The sequence below is a fragment of the Phocoena phocoena genome, chromosome 13, assembly GCF_963924675.1.
Source record: "Phocoena phocoena chromosome 13, mPhoPho1.1, whole genome shotgun sequence".
NCBI lineage: Eukaryota > Metazoa > Chordata > Mammalia > Artiodactyla > Phocoenidae > Phocoena > Phocoena phocoena.
This window is the reverse complement of record NC_089231.1, coordinates 24,206,436-24,230,327: the sequence shown is the minus strand read 5'-3', so window position 1 is coordinate 24,230,327 and position 23,892 is coordinate 24,206,436. Positions and strand designations below refer to the sequence as shown.

The following is a 23,892-nucleotide window of genomic DNA, read 5'->3' as shown; positions in this document are numbered from 1 at the left end:
CTCTCGTACCTGAGCTGCATGCCTGTGCTCCAGGAGCAGACGTCCTTCCTCAGAAGCAGGTTGTTGAGAGTCACCGCGTTGATCATGTAGAAGAGCTGTTTGAACACCTGCAGGATGATCTCGGGGTCCAGGCCCTGGTCGCACATGACTGTGTGGAAGGAATTCATCTGGCGGATGATGGCTTCCAGGCAGTAGGAGTTATCTCCATCCGCCAGGCTGGAGGTACGCTTCCGGTAGCCCGTGGGCTTCACCCCAGACAGACCCTGAATGCTCTCGTTCTCCAACATGGCAGACACTGAAAGAAAAGCATGATTAGAGAAGCTGCGTGTTCCCAAGGAAGATCTGTTTTCGGGTCACTGAGATCACACAGTACTCAGGGCTTTGGCAGTGATCCCACCCAGAGGTGAACAAGGTCGACATGCACTTGGCATGGAATTTCTAACCTGCTGATTTCTACGCAGAATAGGACTTCCACATAGAAATCCTGGACTAAACCTGTGGACCACATTTTCGCGTAAATTTATTGGTGATGGGACAGAGGCAAAAGGCACGTACCGACTTAATTCTGTTCTGGCTTCTGTGCTGAGAGACCAAAATGGAGCGACTTGGGTGTAGTCATGGCCCAGCCACTGACCTGGGCCTGGACCCTGAGATCAGCCTATAGGTGTTCAAATAGCTTTTCTCCATCAGCCACCGACCATGTAAATCTTAGGGGAGCTGGTCCGTCACACGTACTGCCCAGCACTTAACTACAGGTCAGGTACTTTATATTCAGTATTCCTTTTAATCTTCCAACAACCCATTTCCTAATGAGGAAACTGAGGCATGAAGAGGTTAAATAACTTGCCCAAGGTCACCCTGCTAGGAAGTGGCAGGGCCAGGATTTGAACCCAGGTATGTCTGATTCCAGAACTGATGCTGTTAACCATCATCTTACCTGAGCCATGAAACATCCCCAGTTCTCCCTGTCTGGTGAGAATAAACTGGCACCTCGTAAGAGTCTCAGACAGGAAGAAGGATTTGGAATGAATCTTATCCCAAGGGATATATTTCTGGATGGCATGTAGGACTCTGTCCTACTTGGAATTCACTTGTAACCTACTCGTGTTGTAAGAACCTGGGGAAAGAATTACTTACATGGTCCAGGAGACTATTTCCTCAACAGCCTTTAAGGAGCACAGTGAGTGATGCATATACGTGTCACACTTTTCTCGTGACTTAAAAAATAACTGCTCTGATTTCATGTTAAGTGCCCAAGTGTACTGCTTTGGACAGAATGTTTAATAAATATTTATTGCGTGAGCGTTTACTACTGTGTTCATTTATATGGTTCCTTTTTCCACGAATAAAGTATATATAGGGGCAAGCGGATTATATCTTTTCACTGTACATGCATTTATACTCTCTGAATTTATATTTATTACTTATGGAAATTAGTTTGTTTTGGGAATAAAAATACAGTATATTACAGAAAAAGAGATAAAGGAAAAGTGATCTATACTCTCACTACCCAAGCATCACATGCTTTGACGGGCTGGTGTTGAAAAGTTCATAACCGCTTTTGAGTAGATGGCACACATCTCCTCAGCTTCCTTCACTGGGGAGGTCCTGGCTTTCTGGAGGCCGCACCTAAGATACCCGGTTCCCCAAATGTAGGGAGTGCTTACCCTCACTTCGGATCCCATGATGAGCGCAGGAGATCTCCCGTGCCAGCTTACCTATCATCGGCTGCAACAGGCCCTCGGAGATTTTAATGAGCTGCTGGTAGATCTGAATGGAAAGGTCGCTCAGCACCTGGCGGTATTCAGTGAGGTCGAAATTCTTAAGACAGTGCTCATTCTGCTTCGCCGTGTTCTGAGTCATGAAGCCCTGCAGAGGCAGATGGGTGCTGTGCTGAGGCTCCGTGGCCCGCCGTGCTCAGCAGGCCTTCTGGGCCTCCAGTCACTTTCTCAGTACCCTATTTGTGGGGCCCGATCAGGCTCTGTCTGCTAATATGACGTTCTACCAGACCCTGTCGGTTCTTTGAGGTCTCGGTGATGGCTCTTAGACTTGAGGGCAGTGTCAAAACTAAGCAGATAGCGGACTCAAAACTGCGTAATGAAAAAGGCCGCAGTCGTTTAGTCCAAATCCCTGAAGTTTCCCTAAGGTAGCAAAGTGAAGGTTGGTAGCAGGTCCAGGGAAAGAGGGAATCCATGCTTTCTGACTCTTTACCCAATTCTCTTCCCAATATACCAAGTTACCCTAAAATATTAGATTATACACAGTCCCTAAAGAAGTACCCGGGTCAGAGTATATGTTTTTAAAATGAGAAATTTATGTGGATTCTATCACTGAGTATCAGAATTAATGGATGAACTGAAATGATTCCACAGCTGCAGCACTATGTCTTCTTAGCTTTCTATGTTGACAAGATGAAGTAACATGCAAGTTCAAAGAGCTGCTAATATCAAAAGGACTCATGTGACCAATGTCTCTCTGTATTCAGGCCAAGGGGAACCAAGAGCAGCCAGAAGGTCAGTGTTTTCAAAAGGGTAACTATCCCCGGCAAAGCCTCTCATACTGTGTCAAATCACAAATCCATTTTTAAAGAAAACAAAAGCAGGCAGAAGGGACTACCCTGGTGGCACAGTGGTTAAGAATCCGCCTGCCAGTGCAGGGGTCAAGGGTTTGAGCCCTGGTCCGAGAAGATCCCACATGCTGCAGAGCAACTAAGCCCGTGTGCCAGAACTTCTGAGCCTGCGCTCTAGAGCCTGCGAGCCACAACTACTGAGCCCGTGTGCCACAACTACTGAAGCCCGCATGCCTAGAGCCCGTGTTCCGCAGCAAAGAGAAGCCACCGCAAGGAGAAGCCTGCACGCCGTAAGGAAGAGTAGCCCCCGCTCACCCCAACTAGAGAAAGCCTGCACGCAGCAATGAAGACCCAACACAGCCAAAAAAAAAAAGCAAAAAAAAGCAAAAAAAAGCAGGCAGAAGAGGGGATAACAAGATAGCTGTTATTTAGGCTACATAGATATGGTTATGTTGTGGTTCAAGTCTTGTCCCTGGGAATATAAGCACGTGAAACAATAGCCTAACGTAATGGAGTTCTTGGTCCTCCCTAGCCCTATGTAATGTTCCCTGCAGGGTACAGACAACATTGGGTCAAGTGATGATTCTCAACGAGATAACCTTAAATGCAGTTCTCTGCTTAAAGTGAAAGCTTGTATATAATATCAGGGTTATGGAATAGAGGACATCTGGTTTGAAATGAAGCCCATGTCTTCCAATAATACAGTAAACACTATTTCTTTAATACTTAACCCACTCCCTTTCAAAATAAAAGCAGCTGTATCAAAGTTCTGATTCTAGGAGAGAGATGGAGTCAAGTGCCATTCCAAGGGTGGCAACACTGACTGGCATGGCATACCCTTTTATTATCCCAGGGAGAAGAGTCTGTGAAAACTTGTTCTGGCACAAAAGATGGAATAAAGCTTTCAAAATTGTTGCACTATATTGATTTACACTGTCTTGGCCTTGGGGAGGGAGGGTGGAGAGTGAGATATGTGAAAGGAAGGGGAGAAGGAAAGTCAAGGAGGCCTGCAGGGCACTGGGAGTGGGCAGTGCCTGGGACGAGTTGGGATTCTCACCGGAGAAATTAGGGTGAAAATGGGCCATATGTTACTAGGTCACTGGGCTGAATGCAGAGCACGGGAAAAGTTCTTTCGAGGGCCAGCAGTGGGAATGGTGAGTTCTAGATAAAGCTGGACCCTAGAGGTCCAGAGCAGAACATTAAGTGATGGGGTGAGCTGGGCCTCAGGCCAAGGAACTGAATTTGGTGAGAAGCTCGAAGCTGGGCCTCAGGGTCAGTTTGCACAGATGTAGTTCAGCTACATTGTGCCTCTTCCCTTGGACCATCTCTGTCTGTCTTAAAATGGACAAAGTAACTGGTTGGCTTAGGAGACAATCTGACATCCCAGACAATTGAGTTTTCTGCATTCACAGAAATGGGGCTCTTCTAGGACTGCTTCAGAAAATTAAGGTCACAGCGTTTTCAGGGGGAGTCCCGAGGGCTCTCAGATGATGGATGGGTTACGCAAATTCGTTTCCCTACAAATCCACTTATTCATTCAGGGTGCTTTCCAGGGGCCCTTGGGGTCATCGAGGCCTGCCTTATTCCTGCTTCCAGTGAACAGGTACAGAAGGCATGCCCAGAGCCTGAGGTCCCAGAGGGGCCCCAAAGATCTCACACCCTCTCTTCAAGGGATACAAAGCAGCTCAGAATGACATTTGGACAAAACAGAGATGCCTTCTATGACCGAAACCTCTGCCCTCCATTCTGACCTGAGATCTGAGGTGCTCTGAAGTGGAACACGTGTTGCTGTGCCCAAGGAAACGAGGGCCTAACTGCTGAAGAACACGGGGCACCTCGACAGTGTTTAAGTGCACTTTAGGGGACTGGGTTTATCTTACACTCACCTCATCCCCGCTGTACTGCTTCAAGCAATGCAGGAGGCGGCAGGTATTGGACAACCAGAACGATGTCATCTCAAAGTCATCATTGTGCTTCTGTGAAAAGAAAAAGAGGTTCCTGGTTATGAGTAAGTGGTTCCCATCTGGTCAGATGCTCACCTGGTCCCTCCATGTCCACGTTTCCTTCTCTTACCCAGCAGGCCCCAAGCAGATCCGATGGCAAGCAGGCCCTTACTAATCACAGTCACACAGAAGACAGCCATCCCCGCGAGGCTGCGTGACTGCTCTTCCACTACCGGGGATGATGTACGACCCAGCCCTGGTCCCCGATCAGTGGTCCACACACGTCAGCTGCCTCTACAGCTGACGACTACAAAGCCAAGTGACACAGACGAGCTTGACTCCAGCAGCCCCGGGCTCTGCTGTGAGCACTGGGCCAGCTGGCCTGGCAGGTTCTCACCATCAGTGATCCAACATAAGGGGTGTTGGGGAGCACGTGGTGAAAGATTCTGGTATCCTGTTTATCTAGAGGCCAGGTGTCACTTACCTTCAGACCTGGAGATTTTGGAGAACTTGTGATCACAAAACCCAGACAGAGAGAAGCAGCGGTGAGCTGCTGTTTCCCCCGAGTTCCCCACACACCACCACCTTCGGCCTGGACACTGACCTTGAGGACCTTCTTAATGCCATTGATGGTGGAGGTCAGCAGGGAGTGCACCTTGAGGTCGTCGTTCACGTAGTCCGCGTGCCTGATGCACATGTAGAGGATGTAGGCAGGGAGGCAAGGCACGGTGCCCGCCAGCGCCTGGGGCTTCAGGTCTACCGGCAACAAACAGCAAGAATTAGATGTATAGCCGATGCTCGGGGCTTCAAGAATCTTGGCCTGCAATGCCAATAATTTTAACATTTTCCTGTAGCTCCTCATGGGGGTTGGGAAAGGAGCAGGGGAGAAGCTGCCCTGATACACAGATTCCCTCTGACCTTGACTACCGGTAGTTTCAGAAACTAGTTAAAAACCCCAAACAAACAAAAATCATGTTCCTAATTGTTTAAAATAGCCTCCTCACTCCTCGTCCTTGCAACATGGAGGAAAAGAATCCACAGGTGGCTCCCTGCCCGAGTTTACACACGGTAAGAAGGGCCCGCGGCCAGAGGCCAGCTGGAGACAGGAGCTGGCTCCCTCACCAGGCGGCCGGGGCGAGAACTTCCCACCCCTCTGCACCAGCACTTCCCGTGGGGGACACATGGGCCCTGCAGCTGCAAGAAGGCGAGGCCGGCTCCCGCAGACAGAGCCCGCGTGCCAGGGGCTGGGAGAGCTGCAGCAACTTCTAGCGCGTCCGGCGCTCGGTTTGGCCAACTGCATGGCAGCGCCCGCCGCCTGGACAGCCTCGGAGGCAGCAGGTGAAGCAGGCCACTGACTGGCCACAGCCGCTCTCCCCTCCCCACGCCGCCGCCTCCCTCTTGGCCAGCGGTAGCCTGGCCACACTCAGGGACAGCTGCTCCCCCCTCCCCTCCCCCCAACTCCTCTCTAAACCGCCACCCCGTGTGCTCTGGCAGGACCGGAAGCGGCTGGTGGGCCTCCCCGTGAACTGCAGACTCCTGCTCAGCCTTTTGGTCCTTTCTTGCCAAAGCCCCTGGAGGGCCAGGGAGAAGCTGTCAGACTGCTTTCCATGCCAGAGGGGGCCTGGGGAGGCACAGACCAGGCTGAGAGCAGCAGTGTTTGGTGGGGGCCCAGAGCAGGAGGAGGAAAGGCCCAGGGACAGGCAAGATGAAAGGCGAGCACGAGGCCCGGGCACAAGGCCACGGGCCTCAGACTCCAGGCGTGCTCACTGCACCCCCAGGCCTCACCCCACACCCTCATGACCGCCACCCCCAAGCTCCACCCAGCCCAGGCCTCAGGAGCCACCTCTAGGCTTGGAAAGGCAGTGAGGGAGGCCACCTCCCCTCCACCTGCAGGGCTGCTGGGGGAGGGGAAGGAGCAACTCCTCAGATCTTCCGCCAGGGCGGTCGAGGGCCCGGGTGGTCTAGGGTCAGGGCCGTCTAGGGCCAGGGCCGTCTAGGGTTGGGGCTGTGCATGTGCTGCCAGCGTCTCCAGTGGGTACCCGGCCTCAAATACACCTACAGGCCATAATACTCTGGGTACCTGGTTAACATCTGGGCATCTTATAGGTTTAACAGATGACTGCGGATTGGCCTTTGGCTCTAATTAGAATGCCAATAACATTTATACAGAAAAATGTGTTTTAAGGCCCAGACTTCCAACCTACAGCTTCTTGCTTCGAGGCTGACCCGTATGCAGATTGCAGATAGCTTGTCCTGCCTTGGAACTTTCTATTGTGATTTGAGTCCCGTAGCAGCTAAATGGTAGCGTCTTGTGGGCAGGGACCATGGCTCTACTTTTCTCCATCGTCCACAGTAACCAGCCAACGCTGGGCCGTGATCAGTGGAATCCCGGTGTTTGTGTGGAAGGGTCTTTTGGAGCGAAGGTGACCAGTGCTGTGTGCAGGCGGCTTAGAAGATGAGCTGGCCTGGGGCCACCTGAGCGATGACCGTGGCGGGGAGCCACCCACTGGCTGGCACAAGCAGCCTCCACCATTATTATTCTTTTTGCTCTGATGCTCTGAACTTTGAGTTTCATTCATCAGAGATTAAAGGCTCATTCCTAACGGTGTCTGAACAAGATGCAGCCTGGTTAAGGAAATTTGAGGTGAACTTAGTAGTCAGGCAATTGTGGGGAAATTAACCTTTATAAAAAGAGCAAAATACTCAGCTATTAAAAATACCCAAAACAAAGAGCTGAAGCAAAACCTGTGCTAGGCTGAAGTCATGCTCCGTTCTTCCCGCAGCCCTTGGCCCAGTACTCAGCAGACTGGGACTTCGATAAACGTACACTTCTCTAAAGTAACATTTCCCTCTTATCTGAACTCCAAATACCCCTGCAAAAGCTACCACCTCTTTGAATTCCTCACATTCGAGAAGGGTTTCGCAGCTTTAACACAGCACTTTCACCTTTGTCATATTTCAAGTGTGGGGTGGGCGGGGTCAGTATCCTCATCCCCATTTTACAGATGGGAAAACTGAGAGACTGGAGAATGGAGCTAGTAGCTCAGAGGCCAGAGGACCAGACCACCAAAGATCCCTCCTTTTTTGGTCCAGGACTCTTCCTGCCGGCTCTGCAGGCAGCTGATGAACTGGGCTGAACACAGAGCAGGAAGGCCGGCACGTTGCAGCCAGATGGGATGTAAGACCAGAGGGGTCGGAGCTGGTACAACTGGCAAACCAGGCCCGGGGCTGGCAAGGAAAGCAGCTCCCCAGAGCCCTGCATGCGGCCCCGGGGGCAGCCCACACACTAACCCCAGCATCACTATCACCTGGGAGCTGGTCAGAAGTGCAGCAGCTCGCGGTGGTGGCTGAGAGTGGCTGCGGGGAGGAGGAAGAGGGCGGGGGTGTCTGTGGGCTGGGGGGTGTGCAGGAGGGCCTGACCTGTCACCAGATTCCGAATGAGCAGGGCCTCATCCTCCTTGCGGCACTCCAGCATGCCCTGGAAGTCCTTCTCTTTCCGCTGCACCGTGACCTGCCTGTTGAGCTCGTGGCGCCTCCTGTCACTCTGGGCCAGTGCCTGGGTGGCTGAACAGGAGAGAGGGACGGAGGATGAACTGGGACCTCCAGGCTCAGGCCTGGGGGCGGGGTCATTTCAGGTGGGTGGGGTTGGGGCCTGGGGCCCCAGGGTTCTGGGTTCTCTGGGCTGTCACACTCCTTACATGGTCTGTCCCTGCAGCCTGGGCCACACTCCAAGTGTGACCAGAGGAGCTTAGCATCAGGCACTGGGGGCCACTCAGGACAGGGGCTGGGGAAACACCCAAAATGGCAATGGGCAGGTTTTGGACCAGAGAAAACTCGGGAAGGATGTGAGGTGCAGGGTGTACAACCATCCGGCTGGGGAGCTGTTTCTCTTTCTCCACCCAGCTGTAAGAAAGGGAAGGAAGGAGGGAGAGGGAGGGAGGGGGAAGGAAGGAGGGATGGAGAGAGGGAGGAAGGGGACAGGACAGAAGGAGGGAGGGGAGGAGGTGGGGGAGAAGAAAAAGCCTGAGTGACCAGGAGTTTGAGAACTCTAGGAACAGAAAAGAGAACTCCAAAGATGGAGAAGGACATGTGGGGTATGTGGGCAACGGCTCAAGGCTGAACAGGACACAGCCCTGCCCTCCTACAGCCTCGTCCAGAGCAGCAGATGGACATAAGCAGGTGATTAAACAATACCTATGATGGGAACTGTGACGTAGCTGTGTGGTGTCAGGACAGCAAAAGAGGGGACTGGAACCCTGAGGACGTAACTCCTGAGCTGAGGTGGAAGGATGGGGGGGTATCCCAGGTGGTGAGGGGACGAAGAAAGGTTTCCCAGTAAGGCAGGCTGTTTAAAGGGTGGGGAGTGACATGATTAGATCTGCAGCGGGGAGTCAAGGAAAGAGAACATTCTGGGGTTTCTGGGAGACTGATTTAAATCTCTGCCTGACCTCTCTGGGCCAGATTCCAGCTGGGAAGTTTAACCACAGAACTGACCTCTCTCCCTGACTACTGCAGCGTGGAGAAGGGCCCCCGTGGTTTGGGCCTTTATATTATGGAGCATTCTTTCGAACCAGAAGGTACTGCCTCCCAGCTTTAAGCCCTCTGAACGCAGGACCACAGGGCCACTGTCTCAGCTGCCCCTCCCCGCATAGCTTGAGTCGGCACCCAAACACCTGCTAGGTTTGTGGATCGTCAGTGCAGGTTCCAGCAAACTGAGACTGGGGGAGCTCCTGGGGTCTGCGTGATTGTGTCACGTGACTGCCCCGGGCAGGGGCGGCAGCAGGTGGGGGAAGTGGAAGTGTCGGGCGGGCAGGCAGTGCCCTCCCTGAGGGTGGCCGAGCACACTTGTGCCTCACGACACCCACGTTCACACCCTACCTTCCAGGTCCTGGACTTTTTTCATGTAAATCTTCAGTTGCTTTTTGAGCTTCCTCTCGTTCTTCTCCAGCTTTTCCACCAGTTCTTTAAGGTCCTAAAAGCAGAAGGAAGCAGCGTGAGAACAGATCTAATCCTGCCCCGGAGGGCGGGGTGGGATCCGGGGCCCAGCCGGGCTCACAGGCAGCCATCGAGGAGGCCAGGCCCCGGGTCCAGCAGGAGGTCCGCCCCAAGCAGCCTGCTGCTCCCCGGGTCTGGACCCATGAAGTGGGAGACGGGTCACAGTGTTCTCTCAGCCCGGACGGCAGGCTCCTCTGGGCTCAGGCGGCCTGGTGCCCGGCCCAACCCACAGTTCTCTAGGCCAAGCCTCCTCAGGTTGCCATGCCAACCACCAGGAGACCCTCAGCCTCAGGGTCCTCAGGTGGCTGGGAGGTGCCCTGGGAAGGAATGGACAGGTGAAGGCATGAGAGTGCAGCGGGGAGGTGCCAGCTGGATGAGCCTGCAGGCCAGCGAGGTTACCTGGGGCCCAGGAGCAAAACAGGCTCTTGGCCGGGGCCCCTCAGTGGCTGCCTAACTCCTAGCAGCCACCACCACAGGGAGAAAATCAGCCCCCAGGACCTGGAACAGCACTACTGTCACCTGACCCAGCTGGGCAGTGGAGGCAGGAAGCTCCACAACCGTCAGAGACACTGACTAGGAGTGACGCAGGAGACAGAAGCAGACATGTCCCTGTGGAACCTCGGAAAACATCTGGACCCCCTTTCTCCTTCCTCCTCTGCATGGGTGACATCCCTTTTGTGCCTCCTGCCTCAGGTCAAGCCTCCCCTACAATTCTTTTTCTGTAATACTTGTTAATCCCATGTAGAATCATATTTTTGGAAACACCATCTTCTTTCTCTTCTTTTTTTTTTTAACATGTCTTGCTTCCCCTACTAGCCTGGTAGCTCTCTGAGGACAGAGACTGTCTTTCATTTCTCTGGCATCTGCCCGGCTCCTTTGGTTACTGTCAGGATGGCCACCAACCGTTCCTCCCCTCCAGCAAGAGGAAGAGTCCATCCCCATCACTCAATCTGCCCAGATTTGTCTTAATCAACAGAATGTGGCAGAAGCGACCCTGGGCCAGTTCTGGGACTAGACTTTAAGAGGCCTCCCAGCTCATCCTGTTGGAAGTCAGCTGCCGTGTAAAGCAGCCCATGGTGGTCCAATGAAAGACGGCCACATGTGTGCAGAGAGCAGATCACGTGGAGGGGAACTGAGGCCCCAGACACAGGACTGGGGCTGTCTATGTCCTCCAGCCCCCTCCAACCACAGTAGAGCAGAGACAAGTCACCCCCACTGAGCCCTGCCAGAATTCCTGACCCACAAAATGTGGTTGCTATTCTAGGCTGCTAAGTTTTGGGGAGGTTAGTTATACATTAACAGATAAATAAAATAGCTCCACAAACACTTGCTGACTGTAGATTTCTAGACTCTCTACTCCTACCACAGGGCCAAGCACATGAACCTTGTCCACTTGGCGAAAGGCCACTCCCGGTACCCTTTGCTTCTAGAACGTGACCTCCCAGAGCTGGGCTCCACGGGGCACGGCGACTCACCAGGTTCTCATTGGTCAGCCGGGACAGCTCCTGCTGGATGCCGAACTCCAGCTGGGCCTCTGGGGACAGCAGTAGCGTCTGGCAGAAGGTCTGCTGCTGCTCGTCCATCTCCTCCTTCAGGGCCTGCACCTGGGCCTTGAGACCCTCCACCTCCTCCCCGTGCTCACGGCTCTGAGCCTGCAGCTGGGCCTCCAGCAACCTGCACCCGGGAAGGAGGGCAGGTAACTGGGTGGCTTGCGTCTGTGCCCCCAAGTAGGGGCCACACGTGGACACGCAACAGGGGAGCAGCCGAGCAGGGACACAGCAGCAACTGCATGAAACCAACAGGGGACGGACACGGAGGGGAGCAGGTCCACGGGGCTGGGCGGGCGCAGGCCAGCCTTCCTCGGGAGGACGGGGGGTCAAGGCCAAACGCGGCACCCCTTGCCTTAGGCCTTTTTCTCAACCACCCTCATCCCTTTGTTCTTTGTTCCTGAGCACAGTCTACTGGTCTGGGATTGAGAGACTGTCTCCATGTCAAAATATCATCAGCAGAAATAAACTTCTTAGAGCATCTATTCAATAAAAGCGTCCATGTCTGCCCGAAGTTCACAAGAATCTCCTTGCTAAGACAAAACTCTGGAGGACCGAACGAGCTATATTACTTGCATATTTTCCCTTTAGTAGATTCTCTGCAAGTTTTAGAAAGATCCTTTCTTTTTACCTTTTTATTTAATTTCTGAATTTTATTCATTTTTTAGACAGCAGGTTCTTATTAGTTATCCATCGTATATATATTAGTGTATACACGTCAATCCCAATCTGCCAGTTCATCACACCACCACCTCCAACTCCCTGCCGCTTTCCCCCCTTGGTGTCCACACATTTGTTCTCTATAGAAAGATCCCTTCTTTTTATTTACCTTATACCCACTTCATCTCTGGCCTTTTATATACATTTTTTCCCCAGTCAAAACAGAAACTAAGACTAATTGCAAATGATCTGGAGGGAGGTTTAAGATCAACTGATGTCATGACAAGAAGCAGAGAGACCTAGAGAAGATCTGGAGAAGGCTGGGGAGAAGCTTCAGGAGACTCTCTGGGCCATTCTGGGAGATACCTTCTATTATGAGGGAATGGGTAAGGAACTAAGGAAGGCTCCGAAGCGGCCTCCTCTTCAGGAAGTTACTGATAAGACTATGATGCTGTCTTCTTGGGCGTAACTACTTGAACAAACTTTCATCAAAAGTCTCCTGACTTGGTCACCCCACCCTCTCCCTGGGATGCAGACAAAGACCGTGATGAGAGCTCAGCAGAGTCAGGACCGTGGAAGTGCCTAGGAGACAGTTCCACGTTTCTGCAGTTCTGCTAGTTCTGCTATCATTCTGGGAGGAGACAATTCCCACAAGACAGGAGGGAGCAAATCTACGAGGGAGCAAGAGAGAGGGGAGAGTCTACACCGGGAAGTCCCGGATGGAAGCGACCCCGTGTTCGGTCAGCTCCACGGCGGCACCAGGTGCAGTGCTTGGCCCCAGGGACTTCTCAGCAAAGTGACACAAATGAATGAACAAATGACAGGGGGGCGACTGATTCACCCATTCATCCCAGGCAGCATTACCAAAGGAAAGCAACAATGCGAGGACTGTGGAAAGTAATTTGGCAATCGAATCAGCATTTTTAGGGGACACACGATATTTAGATAACATACAATCTTGGCTACAATAAACTAAAAGTAATCACCAGTAAGTTATAAATTTAATGAGAGAAATAGACTGGAACGCTTGGGCTCTAGGAACTTTGACCGAAGGATTAGTTCCCGGGTTGCACGGTGAGTTTGCTGCTCGCATCTTTCTTATCCTCCATGTAGACTGTAGTTGGGTGACTTAGTCCGGGGTTCTGTGCAAAGTCGGAGAACCCCTGACTTAGCAGGTGAGAAAACTAAACGTGAGAGAGGTTTGAGGCCACTGCCAGCGGCAGATCTGGTTCTGGATCTCCTGAGGCATAGGGCTGTGCCTTCTTTGTTTTATTAATGCTTTCATTTCTTTATGTATTAAAGCGCATCCTATTCCCCCTCCCACCCCAAAATAAAACAAACTTCTAGATGGGACAGGAATTTGATCTTACTCCAAAATAGCCACTATAATACAAGTAGCAGCTAATATTTATTCCGCGCTTTCTACGTGGCAGGCACGTGCAAAGTGCTTCACCTTCATCTATTCCTTGCAATGACCTGAGGAGGTAGGTCTGATTCTGATCCACATTCTACCAGAGAGGAAATGAAGCCAGATGTCATGTTGCTCACAGGTGGGGCCATGTTTGAACCCACAGCCGGGAGACATGCTGCCTTGAGAACCAGCTGACCTCAACTTTCTTCTGCCAAGAAGAGAGGCTCTTGATACTGTAACGGGACCTCCATGATGTCATCAGCAGGCAGAACTCAGGAGATGATGCGAGAGGCACTAGGCTCCCGCTCCAGCCCGCCGGCATCAGGCCGAGGGCGCTGGGCACAGCACTCATGCCACCTCGCCCAGCCTGCTTCCTCTCCTGGGAGACAAGCCTATTGTTGGGAATCTCAAGTGCACGAAGCTATGTCACAGCCCTGAAAAGCCACGTGCTGGCAGGAAACGTGCGATGTGATCGTCAGGTTGTGTTAATTCTATGCACATTTAACTTCCTTTGCTAAGCTGATCACCCAGGGCTGATGGCCAAAAGGGTTACGGGTTCAGGCTCCAGTAGCAAATGGAACCAGGTTCACATTCTGGATGTTCTGCTCAAGCAGCGAGTTCCTCACACCCTGCAAGCCCCAGTGTCCTTGCCCTGTGAGTGCGTGGTGAGGGTCAGACATGGCGACCCTGAAGCACACTGGGTGCTGGGCGGGTCAGCTCTTATGAGGTCCAGGCAGTCACTGCAATGGCGACTGGCACACGTGCTGGAGGGCAGGCTGCCAGGACCCCTGTGCTTGGAGCACGGCCAGCAGCACAAATGCAGCCAATGCTCTCGACTGATCCTGCAGTCAGGATGGTCAGTGTGTAGCACGGAAGCGGCACAGACTCAGACACCCACAGAATGAAATTCCCCTCGTTCTGGAGAGCTGTGCACCTGCTGCCACGTTAACTCCCTCTGGTCTATTCCTTCACCTGCAGAGTGAGTGAGCTGCAGCCGGTGGTCTCTGAGGTCCCGGTGAGCCATCTAGTGCTACCACCTTGACCCAAACAAGCAGCCTTCACACAAAGTGACAGACGATGATGCAAGGGGCTACCCGCCAACACCCCTCCCCGTCTCACCCCCGCGAACTGTGCCCTTGCATCCACTCCAGCTGAAAAACAATTAAGCATAGACACAAGCGGACAGAACAGAGCAGACACAGGAAGAAAGGCACACATTTGACCTGGCAACTTGCTTTAGGCCTTGGTAGGCCAAGCCGAGCTCTCCATCTTCATTCAAGTATCCCCAATCCTCAGTCTTGCTAGAAATAAAGGACAGAGAAACAGGGCGTCCAGTGTAGAGGGAGAGAGAGGGCAGCAGAGAGCCCGGGGAAGAGATACTACAGCCAAGGTGTGGAAAGGCAGGAGGGAAGGCTCCAGAACACCCAGCTCCCCTCCTTTCCCTCCCATCACCAGCACCTCCTCCTGTGGGATCACTGATCACCCCAGGCCTGAAGACAGAGCAGAGGGTGGCACTTTTTCTGCTTATCTTTAGCATGGGCAGGGCAGAGGCATTTACCTGTGCTCGCTCACGGTCCTTCCCACTACCAGGAGGTTTGGGAAAAGAAAGGGAGAATCAGGAGAGATGCAAACAGGGCAGGGAGGAGAGGACCTGCGCAGGGTGGAAGGTGCAGACACTGAGCAGGGGCTAACTGTACAGGGCAGGGCCGGCGGCCTCCCAGATGCCGGATCTGGGGAGCAGCAGGGAGGCACCTTGGGGACATCTGGCTCCGAGAGGACAGGGAAGGAGACCACATTTTGCCTGCTTTGTAATGTGTGTTTCCTTCCTGTCACTTCTTAAGGGCAGAAAAGTATTAACTCATCTCAACTCCTGTCCTCACTGCAGTCTTGCATAAAGAAACAGTTAATAACAACTTTGCTAATAATAACCAGCATGATGAGCACTGAGCTTTCTCCCCTTAACCTTGGGACCCAACTGCATTACTCCTATTTACTCAGCTGGGAAAGCAGGAGGCCAGATGCCTCCTATTTGCGAGTTATTTTATCCTCTCCATTTGACCTGTGTTTGCCCAATGCCAGCAGCACAGCTCCTGGAGACCAGGCACATGTCACATACTCCCCCAGCATGGACCTCCCCCAACCCTACACAGCCCCGGGCACATGTGAGGCCCTCGAAGGCCAGCGGGACTGGGTGGTGGGCGGCAGGCAGAGCCCTGCTGTCCCCACTAGATTTCGGCCCCTCAGTCCCTGCTCCCAGAGGCCTCTGCTCCTGCCGGTTGGATCCCAGTTTTCCTGGCAGGAATCACGAAGCAGGAGCTGCGTTCACACTGCTTGCTATCAGGACCAGTAACCCCTTCCTATGCCCTGCTGTCAGGCTGTGTGTGAGGTCTGGGGGTGCAGCCACCCATTATACCTCCCCCCGGCTCTGCCTCATGAGGAAGGGCCCAGCCCTTGTGGGGCTCACCCAGGCTGCTTCTTGGGCACAGCTGGTCACACAGACAGCAGGCCCGACTCTGGAGTCAATGAAAAGGAGCAGAGGGAAAGCTAGTGATGAGGATGCTTTGGGAGCCACTCTGGCCTCTGCTTCCTGGTAATGCTTGTTCTCCCTCCGGCTGGGTGCTTGCCCTGGGACCTCACACAGGCCTGGCTTCTCCAGATACTGCCTTTGCTTGTAGACTCTGCCGGCCCTGCCCTGCTTAGCTCTCAGCTGGTCTGTGTGTCCCATTATCCTTGCCAATCCACACATAGCCTGGGCTGTGCGAAGCGGGGAGCCGATAGCTTAGGCCTTTCCCTTCCCAGCTGTTAACACTTACATTGAACTCAGGGCCTTTTAGCATCTACTGAGCTAGTGCTTTAACCCAGAGGGTGGGTCACTGGGAATAACTCCTGGCACTGTTGGGGTCATCCTTGGGTCGGGCCCAGAGGTGGGTGTGTCATTGCTGAAGGGGCCCTCGGGGATCCCTTCCTCCAACTATCTCATTTCCACGTATGCAGGGACACCAAGGGGGAGATGACCTCCTGACACTGACACCTAGGCTAGAACGCAGGTGCCCTGTCTCCCGGCCTTGGTCTCAAGCCCTTTCCTGCCTCACGCTGGCTGGCCCCCCAGACCACGAGGAGGGGCTGCCAGCCTCTGAGGGTCCCCGCACTCCTACGGCTCCCAGCAGACTCCCTCTGCAGGGGGGCACGCGTGTACTGCTGAGACCTGCTGTGAGGAAGTTAGCATTCCTAATTCTGTAATAACATCCAGGCATGGTGCACAAAGATTAGAGTGCTGTGCGGCCCAGCTGTCCCATGGGGCTCAGGACGTCAGGCACACTTGAAGACACGGGGAGGGGAAGGGTAAGCTGGGACGAAGTGAGAGTGGCACAGACATATATACACAACCAAAGGTAAAGTAGATAGCTAGTGGGAAGCAGCCGCATAGCACAGGGAGATCAGCTCGGTGCTTTGTGACCGCCTGGAGGGCTGGGATAGGGAGGGTGGGAGGGAGGGAGATGCAAGAGGGAAGAGATATGGGAACATATGTATATGTATAACTGATTCACTTTGTTATAAAGCAGAAACTAACACACCATTGTAAAGCAATTATACTCCAATAAAGATGTTGAAAAAAAAGAAGAAGAAAAAAAAACCAGTCAACCAACCCCAGGCCCATCTTTTGTTCCCGTTGAAGGGGTCTCCCTCCCCCTCCTCCACACCACTGGGGGCGAGGGCCGGTGAGGGAGCGCCCCCTAGTGGTTTGAGAAGGAAACCCCCAAACAAGCTCACAGGAAATTACTTTTTAAAATAAAGCTAAGTCTTGATGTAACTTAATACCAACCCATATTCATGGAGAACCTCCCGTGTATATGCCCCTGTGCTGAGCCCTGTTCCCAAAGAGGCCAGAGACACACACAAGAGTAAGCAGCGGGCAGAGCCTCTGACAGCGCCCAGGCAACGGCTCCCCTCGGCTAGGGAGCTCCTGCCTGGGCCAATCACCCACGCGGCCCCGGCCTCCTCCTTCACTGTGAGTGAAAGTGCTCAGCTGTGTCATGGGAGAGGTTTCTTCTAGATCGGCAGTATACAACCTAAAACTGGAAATGGCGCGCACCAGAAAAGGCCTGGGATAATATTACTTTCCCTCTGTGGAGACTGTGAAACCTAGGACCCAACAACCGGCCCTCTGCCCAGCGGAAGGACCTGCCGCCGCATGGACAGACACAGGCAAAGTTCCAGCCAGCTCGGTGTCCCATTTCTACAAAGACCGCTTTGTGCTCCATGGATGTTCTCATTTCTTTACTTCCCACCCAGATTTTCTACCCAACTGCACAAGAGATTCGGGATCTCTGAGAAATGGGAGGCAGCAACCCCAATACCAGGAGCAAGAGGAATGCTGAGACCACAGGCCTGGCCACAGAGGAGGGAGCCGTTTATGGATACATATGGTTATGCCATGGAATTACAGGAGACAGAAGTTGTGCTGATGGCTCAGGACCAACAGAACTTGGGGGAAGATAAGGGAATGATCACCCCCTAGGAGAAAGCTGAGAGCTTCTAGGAGCAGCTGAGCTGGGTCTGTGAGAGAAGCTGAGCAGAGTCAAGCTGCCTCTCCTTCGCCCTGCCCAGCAGGACAGCCTGCAGCAGCTGGGGCTCAAGGCCAAAGGAACCGTAAACTCCAAGCCACCCTAAGGCGGCTGCACATACCCCTTCCTGGTGAGACCAGGTCTCCATCCTCCTGCGCAGGCCCGTTAGGGGGTGAGTAATAACCCCAGGGTCAGCTGCCCAAGCCCAGGTGGCAACAGCAAACCTGCTCTCTGTGCCCAGGGCCTCATGTAGTTTCCCAGCACCTGCTGGGTGGAGAGGGCCTGCAAGGAGGTTTCTTGGGACCTGAGAAAAGGTCCAAGAATGCGCCCTAAGTCTTGCTCTGGAGTTCCACAGATTTGGGAAGGCTTGGGTGGAACGGGCCAGCAGCGAAAGGAACATGTTCCTGGAGCCAGACCTGAGCCCCGGCAACACCCCTGCCCCCACGCAGCTCTGTGACCTGGGTGCACGCCCAGAGGCGAGGCCAGCCCGAGAGCAGCAGGAACCTCTGTCTCCCAGCCCACCTGTCCGTCTCTCCCGGGAAGACCCTGAGGCACTTGGCTCCAGACAGCCCTGAGAAGACGGCCTCTCCAAACACCCAGCCTGTCGGCTGCAGCCCAACTCTGGGGCACGGACCAGCCTTCTCTTTACCCTAGTTCTGCCATTTATAAAATGGTAATAACGCTGCTGGTTTCTCTTAGTTCCCCAGATGTGAAAATGAGAGAGCGTTTGGAAGCAGAAGTGCTCTACATATTCCTGTGGCTATTCTCAGAGCAGGCCCTCAACACTGGCTTCTCACTCCAAATTTGAAAACAAAAGGCACAGTTGCAAAGGTCAAAAAAGAACTCTATAAACTATGAAAGTTAGCAAGTGAAAAAGTTCTGAACTTGGAGACCAGTACTCTTAGAGGGGCTGTGATTGGGTGGGGTGTGTGTGTCTGTACTCCCTCCAGAAACCGAAGCAAAATTCAGTGTATACGTTTTTCTAGGGAGACCATAGATTCTCCAATCGCCCCAACTCCAAAATCATCCCCGCATAATACAAGTTACATTTCAACCAGAACACTCTCCACTACAGGAAAAGCAACTCTGTCTTCAAAGCACCTTTGCAGGGAGCAGCCCTTGTTGGAAAGGACGCCCTCGTTGTCTGGGCTCCAGGAATCACATCCTAATCCTCCTGCCCTGCCAGCCTACCCACTGCTGTCCTTCCTTGCTGCTGGGATTCAAGGAATTGGAAGAGAGACAAACCCACCAATGTCATTTCCAGGTGCGGGGCAACTGGGGCACTGGTTCCAGTGCCTCTGGCTTCCCTTCCCCGAGGCAGAGGCTCCTTTCTATACTTAACTGGGTTTCACAGGCTCTTAATTCCCTATTGTACCCTGGGTTTGCTGGGAGCTGAATTATTTTAAGACATAAGAAAAGCTATTTTTATTTTATCACCATCATCATTATTGCTGCAAAGGAAGACAAACCCAGGGTATTAAGCATCCCCTGGGAAACCTATTCTTAGGTCTGGATGCCTAACAACCATCTGGATGAACAAAAAGGGGGCTGATGACAGCGGCGGTCCATGAAGGTCAGAAAGCTAAGCACACTCGCTTGTCAGCACCAAGTTCCCCGTTTCCTTCTTCCTCTTAAAAAATGTTTAAATGTCACCTGTGTTCCTTTTCCTTATTCACCTCATTTCTTATCTTCACCCAAGGTGATTTAAAATGACTACATCTTGACTCAGTTTTGGCATTCAGAGATTCACCTTCATTTCCTTCTTTCCCTCCTCTTGAAAGAAACTGAATTTCCTCCTGGGAAATTCAGGCCTGGGGGCCTGCTCAAATACCCTCACCTTCTGATCACCTACACAGCGGGCTGGGGGCAGCCCAGCCTGAGAGTCTGGCCTTCGGATTCTACCTGGACTCAGTTACAGGCCCATCGTGTGCCTCAGTAGCTCAGTTTTCTCATCCGCAGAAAGAGGGGCCAGATGAGAAGATCCGGGAGTCAAAGCCCCGGGAAGTCCTCACGTCGTTCGGTGACACTCCCGCAAACAGGTCCATGCTGCACTCCCAGTGCCCACTACTGACAACTTTCCGGGTGCACCTGCTGTTTTTAGCAATTTTAAACAAATGCTTAATGATTGATCAACATTCAGGAAGAGAGACGGGTAGCCAGGGAAAAGGCCAGCTCCGGTTTTACAAGTGCCCACAGAGGCACAGGTGATAAGAGGGGCTGTAACCACACTGATGTTTACTGTGTGCTTATCATGGGCAGGCACTGCTCTGAGGGCTTTGCACGGACTAACTCGCCTAACCTCAGTCACCCTATGTGGTAGGCTGCGCTGACCGTCCCCAGTTCACAGGTGAGGAAACAAAGCACTGAGCGTTTGAAGTGTCCCTGAAGAGCTGGTAAGCGAACGGAACCCCAGTGCACACTCTCAAGTGCTCGGCTGTACTACCTCGGGGGCCCTGCTCTGTCCTGCGTCTCGGGGCCCCGCTGCCCCCCTCAGTCACTCTCTTTTGCCTTAACCCTGCGTAGCTCCCCCTTGAGGGGGAACCAGAAGTGGGAAAGTTCTGGAATTTAGTCCAGGCTAAAGTCCAGGGAAATCTCCTTTTAGCCAATATGGTAGTGGTCGCATTCTCCCATCCAATCTCTGCAGTGTCTGGCTTGGGTTCCATGTCTTAAATGCCGGGGCACGGGGCCCAGTGTCGCGTGCATCCACCAGCTGGGCAGAGTAAAGCTGGTAGACGGGGCAAACAGCTGGAGCAGCCCCTCCGATACCACTCAGGTGGGCTCACTTGCCACCTGCTTCCGTTTCAACGAGAAAAGTCGCTCCCAGCCAGTCCTTCCCTCTCGTCCTGTCAGACCTCTCAGGGAAGCTCCCTTCCCCAGTGCTTTTCAGAGGATCGGGGTTCGGGATGCTCCAGGGGTGCTCGCTGGAGTCCCGCTGATGCTAACATCAGGCTTCCTTAGCGCATGGGACTCACCGAGTCCGCTCCTCCTCATTTATCTCCTATAAAAACCAACACCCTGATGCTGAGTGCGAGGTCAGTGCCTGAGGAGTGGCCCTCACATACCAGGCTGGCCAGGGCTCCTTCCCTGTCGCCCCCTCCAGGCACAGTGACTGCAAGGTGGGGCTCACCTGTTCGTCTGGCAGACCCCGTGATAGGCCTCGATAGCGTCTTCTTGATCCACGTGCTTTTCACTGTTAGGCCAACTTGTTCTGGCATTGATGTTTGGCTCCTAGAACATCCCAGATTAAAAAATAAATAACTCTGGTTATACAAACAATTGTCAGGAAATGACTATACACGGAGGGAGAAAAACGAGCCTTTGGGAAAAGATAAAGGCAGCAGAAGGCTTCAGATAACAGCGGTTAATCCCCGGCAGGAACGTGACTTTTAAAAATCACACTGGGGGCTTCCCTGGTGGCGCAGTGGTTGAGCGTCCGCCTGCCGATGCAGGGGACACGGGTTCATGCCCCGGTCCAGGAAGATCCCACATGCCACGGAGCGGCTGGGCCCGTGAGCCATGGCCGCTAAGCCTGTGCGTCCGGAGCCTGTGCTCCGCAACGGGAGAGGCCACAGCAGTGAGAGGCCCGCGTACATGAAAAAAAAAAAAAAAAAAAAATCACATTGGGAGAGTCAGGGAGAATCACAGTCACAGTCAGAGGCCTGGCTGTGAAAGGCAGAGAGGGTGGAGGGGAAGTTGGGGGAGGGAGAGGCAAGGATGGTGTCCCTGGAGGAGAAAGCTCCCCGAAGGCGGAGGAGATGACTGAAATCTGTCTTAGTTTGGAATGCTGCACACTCAGTGCTGCCCACCTGCCCCAGCTCCCCCGCGCCCTGGGCCCACGCCCAGAGCAGCCCAGGTGGCCTCCGGCCCCTCCCGCCCGCTCCTCAATCTGTGCAGGAGGGGGAAACATTAGGAACAAACGCTAAGTTGCACTTGTCACCCTGGGAGAGCTGAGAGAGAGGGAAGACTTTCTTTACCCGGGAAACAAAGTAAATAGCAAGGGGCAAGACCTGAGGTGAAAAAAACAGGCCAAGGGGGCTGCTCAGGCCGTGGCCCAGGTTTACTCTAAGCCTGAGCCTCATTCCTTTTGAGCATGTTCCTACGGAGTAACTTCAAAAGATCCTAGAAACTTCCAGCAGTCTCCCGCGAAAAGTCATGCTGGGAGGGCAGCAGGTACCTCGCTCTACTTTTAGAGGAGACTCTAAAAGACTCTGCTATTTTAGGTTGAAGGCCCTCCTGCGTAAAGAAACGTAAGAAAAACACCTCTTCCCCTAGCGTGGCCCCAATGCCCCGCCCTCTCCTCACCGAGCCCTTGCCAGCCAGGCGGCGCTGGTCGGCGCTCACGATCTGGGTCCTCAGGATGAGCACCTCCTCCTTGCGCACCTCCAGCTCCTCGTGGGCCAGCTTGAGCTGGTTCAGCAGGAGGCAGTAGCTGTCAGGGGTGCCGTGGGCGGCGCTGTGCTCTGAGGCTTGGTCGGCCACGGCTTTCCTCAGCTCGTTCAGCTCATTCTTCAGCTTCTTGTTCTCCGACTCCAGCTCCTGCCTCTGGAAGGCAGCCCAGTGACATACTCATCACTCCCTGGAGACCGGGCAGCGTCCCCGGGGGGCCTCCTCCTCCACCTGCCTGAACCACCTGCCCCGTCCACCTGGGAAGCTAAGAGCAACCTTCCGCTGTTAACGACGGGACACACAGTATACGTTCTGACTATGTCAGCAAGTGGTCAAAGCTGGGGCCCGGACTTGAACCCAGACCCCCAAGTTATCGGTGCCAAGGATCTGACATGATGCCTGTATGGTCGCAATCCTCTAAGTGATTCAGTGGGGTTCGTATTTCTAGGTGTATTTGGCTATGAAACCCTTCTTTGTGGAAGTGCTGGGTTAACAATTTTAAACATGCTGTTAACACAGGACTTCCTGGAACCCTAATATGTTAATGTATCTTTTGACTTTCCAAGAGAGAACATAAAATGCCTGATATCCTAAACTTATTTGTCTAGAGAGGCCTCCTTGCCGTTTTCTTCTAAGGAGCATCACATGGACTAGCGTTCTGGAGAACAGACCAAGAACATTATTTTGGTCATATGGAAAGCCGTCAATTGCAAGTGCTAGCAGAGAAAACACTGCCCGTAGACAGAGTCAAAAATACCACTGAAACTCAGTTTTGGAGTGTATTTAAAATTTTCTAGGTAAAATATTTAACTGTGCGTTTGAGATGAAATCAGATAATTTAAAGTCTGATAATTACACATAAATTGCTGACAGGGCTCTGGAATACATGGGATTCAAAATTTCCCACAGAAAACCAAGAACATGGATAACTGGGCACTGGTTACACATTTATCACAGAGCCACGGGATCACAAAGCTAGGTATAACCCTTTTACTTAATGAACGAGGAAGCTGAGGATGGAGCAGAGAAGGCTCATCCAGGGTCCTTCCCACTACTGCACCACACACGTGGTCATTTCTGGGAGATTTGGGACCAGGCATGGAGACAAGTGATTCTGCAGAAATGAGAAGGGCCCTGGGGTGTGGTGATTACTGGTGCGTCTAGTTATTAAGTTCAGGAGTTAAGACACCACTCAGAGCCTGGGTGATTTTCCTTCTGCTAGCAGTGTGCACTCCCAGGACAAGCCAGCACTGCCTGATGAAGGTGCACTGGCTTGGAGGCAGGAGCCCTGGGTCCTCACTCTGGCTCGACGTACAACTTTGTACCCCTGGAACCTTTGCTTTCTCAGGTGTGGTTCAAGGGACTGAGACCAGATGGTGGGTGAAGTTTCCTCTGGCTCTGACCAGAGTTGAGTGGGCATCAGAATCCCCAGAGGGTGCGTTAAAACCCAGATTGCTGGACCCACCACAGAGCTGCTGATTCCGCAGGTCTGAGCTGAAGCCCAAGAATCTGCATTTCTAGCATGATCCCAGTGATGCCGCTGGTCCCAGGACCCCTCTTAAGAGAACCACGGGGATAGACCATTTTATCATCTTTAAAATGAGGGGTGAGATTGATGTCCCGATAGCCTAACAAGATCCCGTGCTCCTTTCCTTCCTCTGGGGCTAAGCCTCCCTCAGGAAAGGAAGCTGAAGGATGGCGTACAGAAAGCCCTGTAACAGGCATTTATCACAGCAAGAGACTCCCCTGCCCCTGGGAAGGTGTTAAACCTTTTAAATATCACATGAGAAAGTAAGTCTAATCAATAATTCAAAAG

General features: G+C 52.9%; 1 protein-coding gene across 1 annotated transcript in view; it reads right to left on the bottom strand.

The window, feature by feature from the left end:
- Positions 1-23,892, bottom strand: part of MYO5B (myosin VB) — a 230,899-nt gene that overhangs the window by 7,704 nt on the left and 199,303 nt on the right. Inside the window, exons 27-36 of the mRNA XM_065889991.1 lie at positions 21,993-22,232; positions 20,818-20,918; positions 14,349-14,426; positions 10,983-11,181; positions 9,391-9,484; positions 7,933-8,076; positions 5,117-5,268; positions 4,456-4,545; positions 1,719-1,869; positions 10-295 (exon numbers count right to left, since the gene is read on the bottom strand). Coding sequence (XP_065746063.1) covers positions 10-295; positions 1,719-1,869; positions 4,456-4,545; positions 5,117-5,268; positions 7,933-8,076; positions 9,391-9,484; positions 10,983-11,181; positions 14,349-14,426; positions 20,818-20,918; positions 21,993-22,232 — 1,535 coding nt within the window. The remainder of the gene's footprint in view (positions 1-9; positions 296-1,718; positions 1,870-4,455; positions 4,546-5,116; positions 5,269-7,932; positions 8,077-9,390; positions 9,485-10,982; positions 11,182-14,348; positions 14,427-20,817; positions 20,919-21,992; positions 22,233-23,892) is intronic.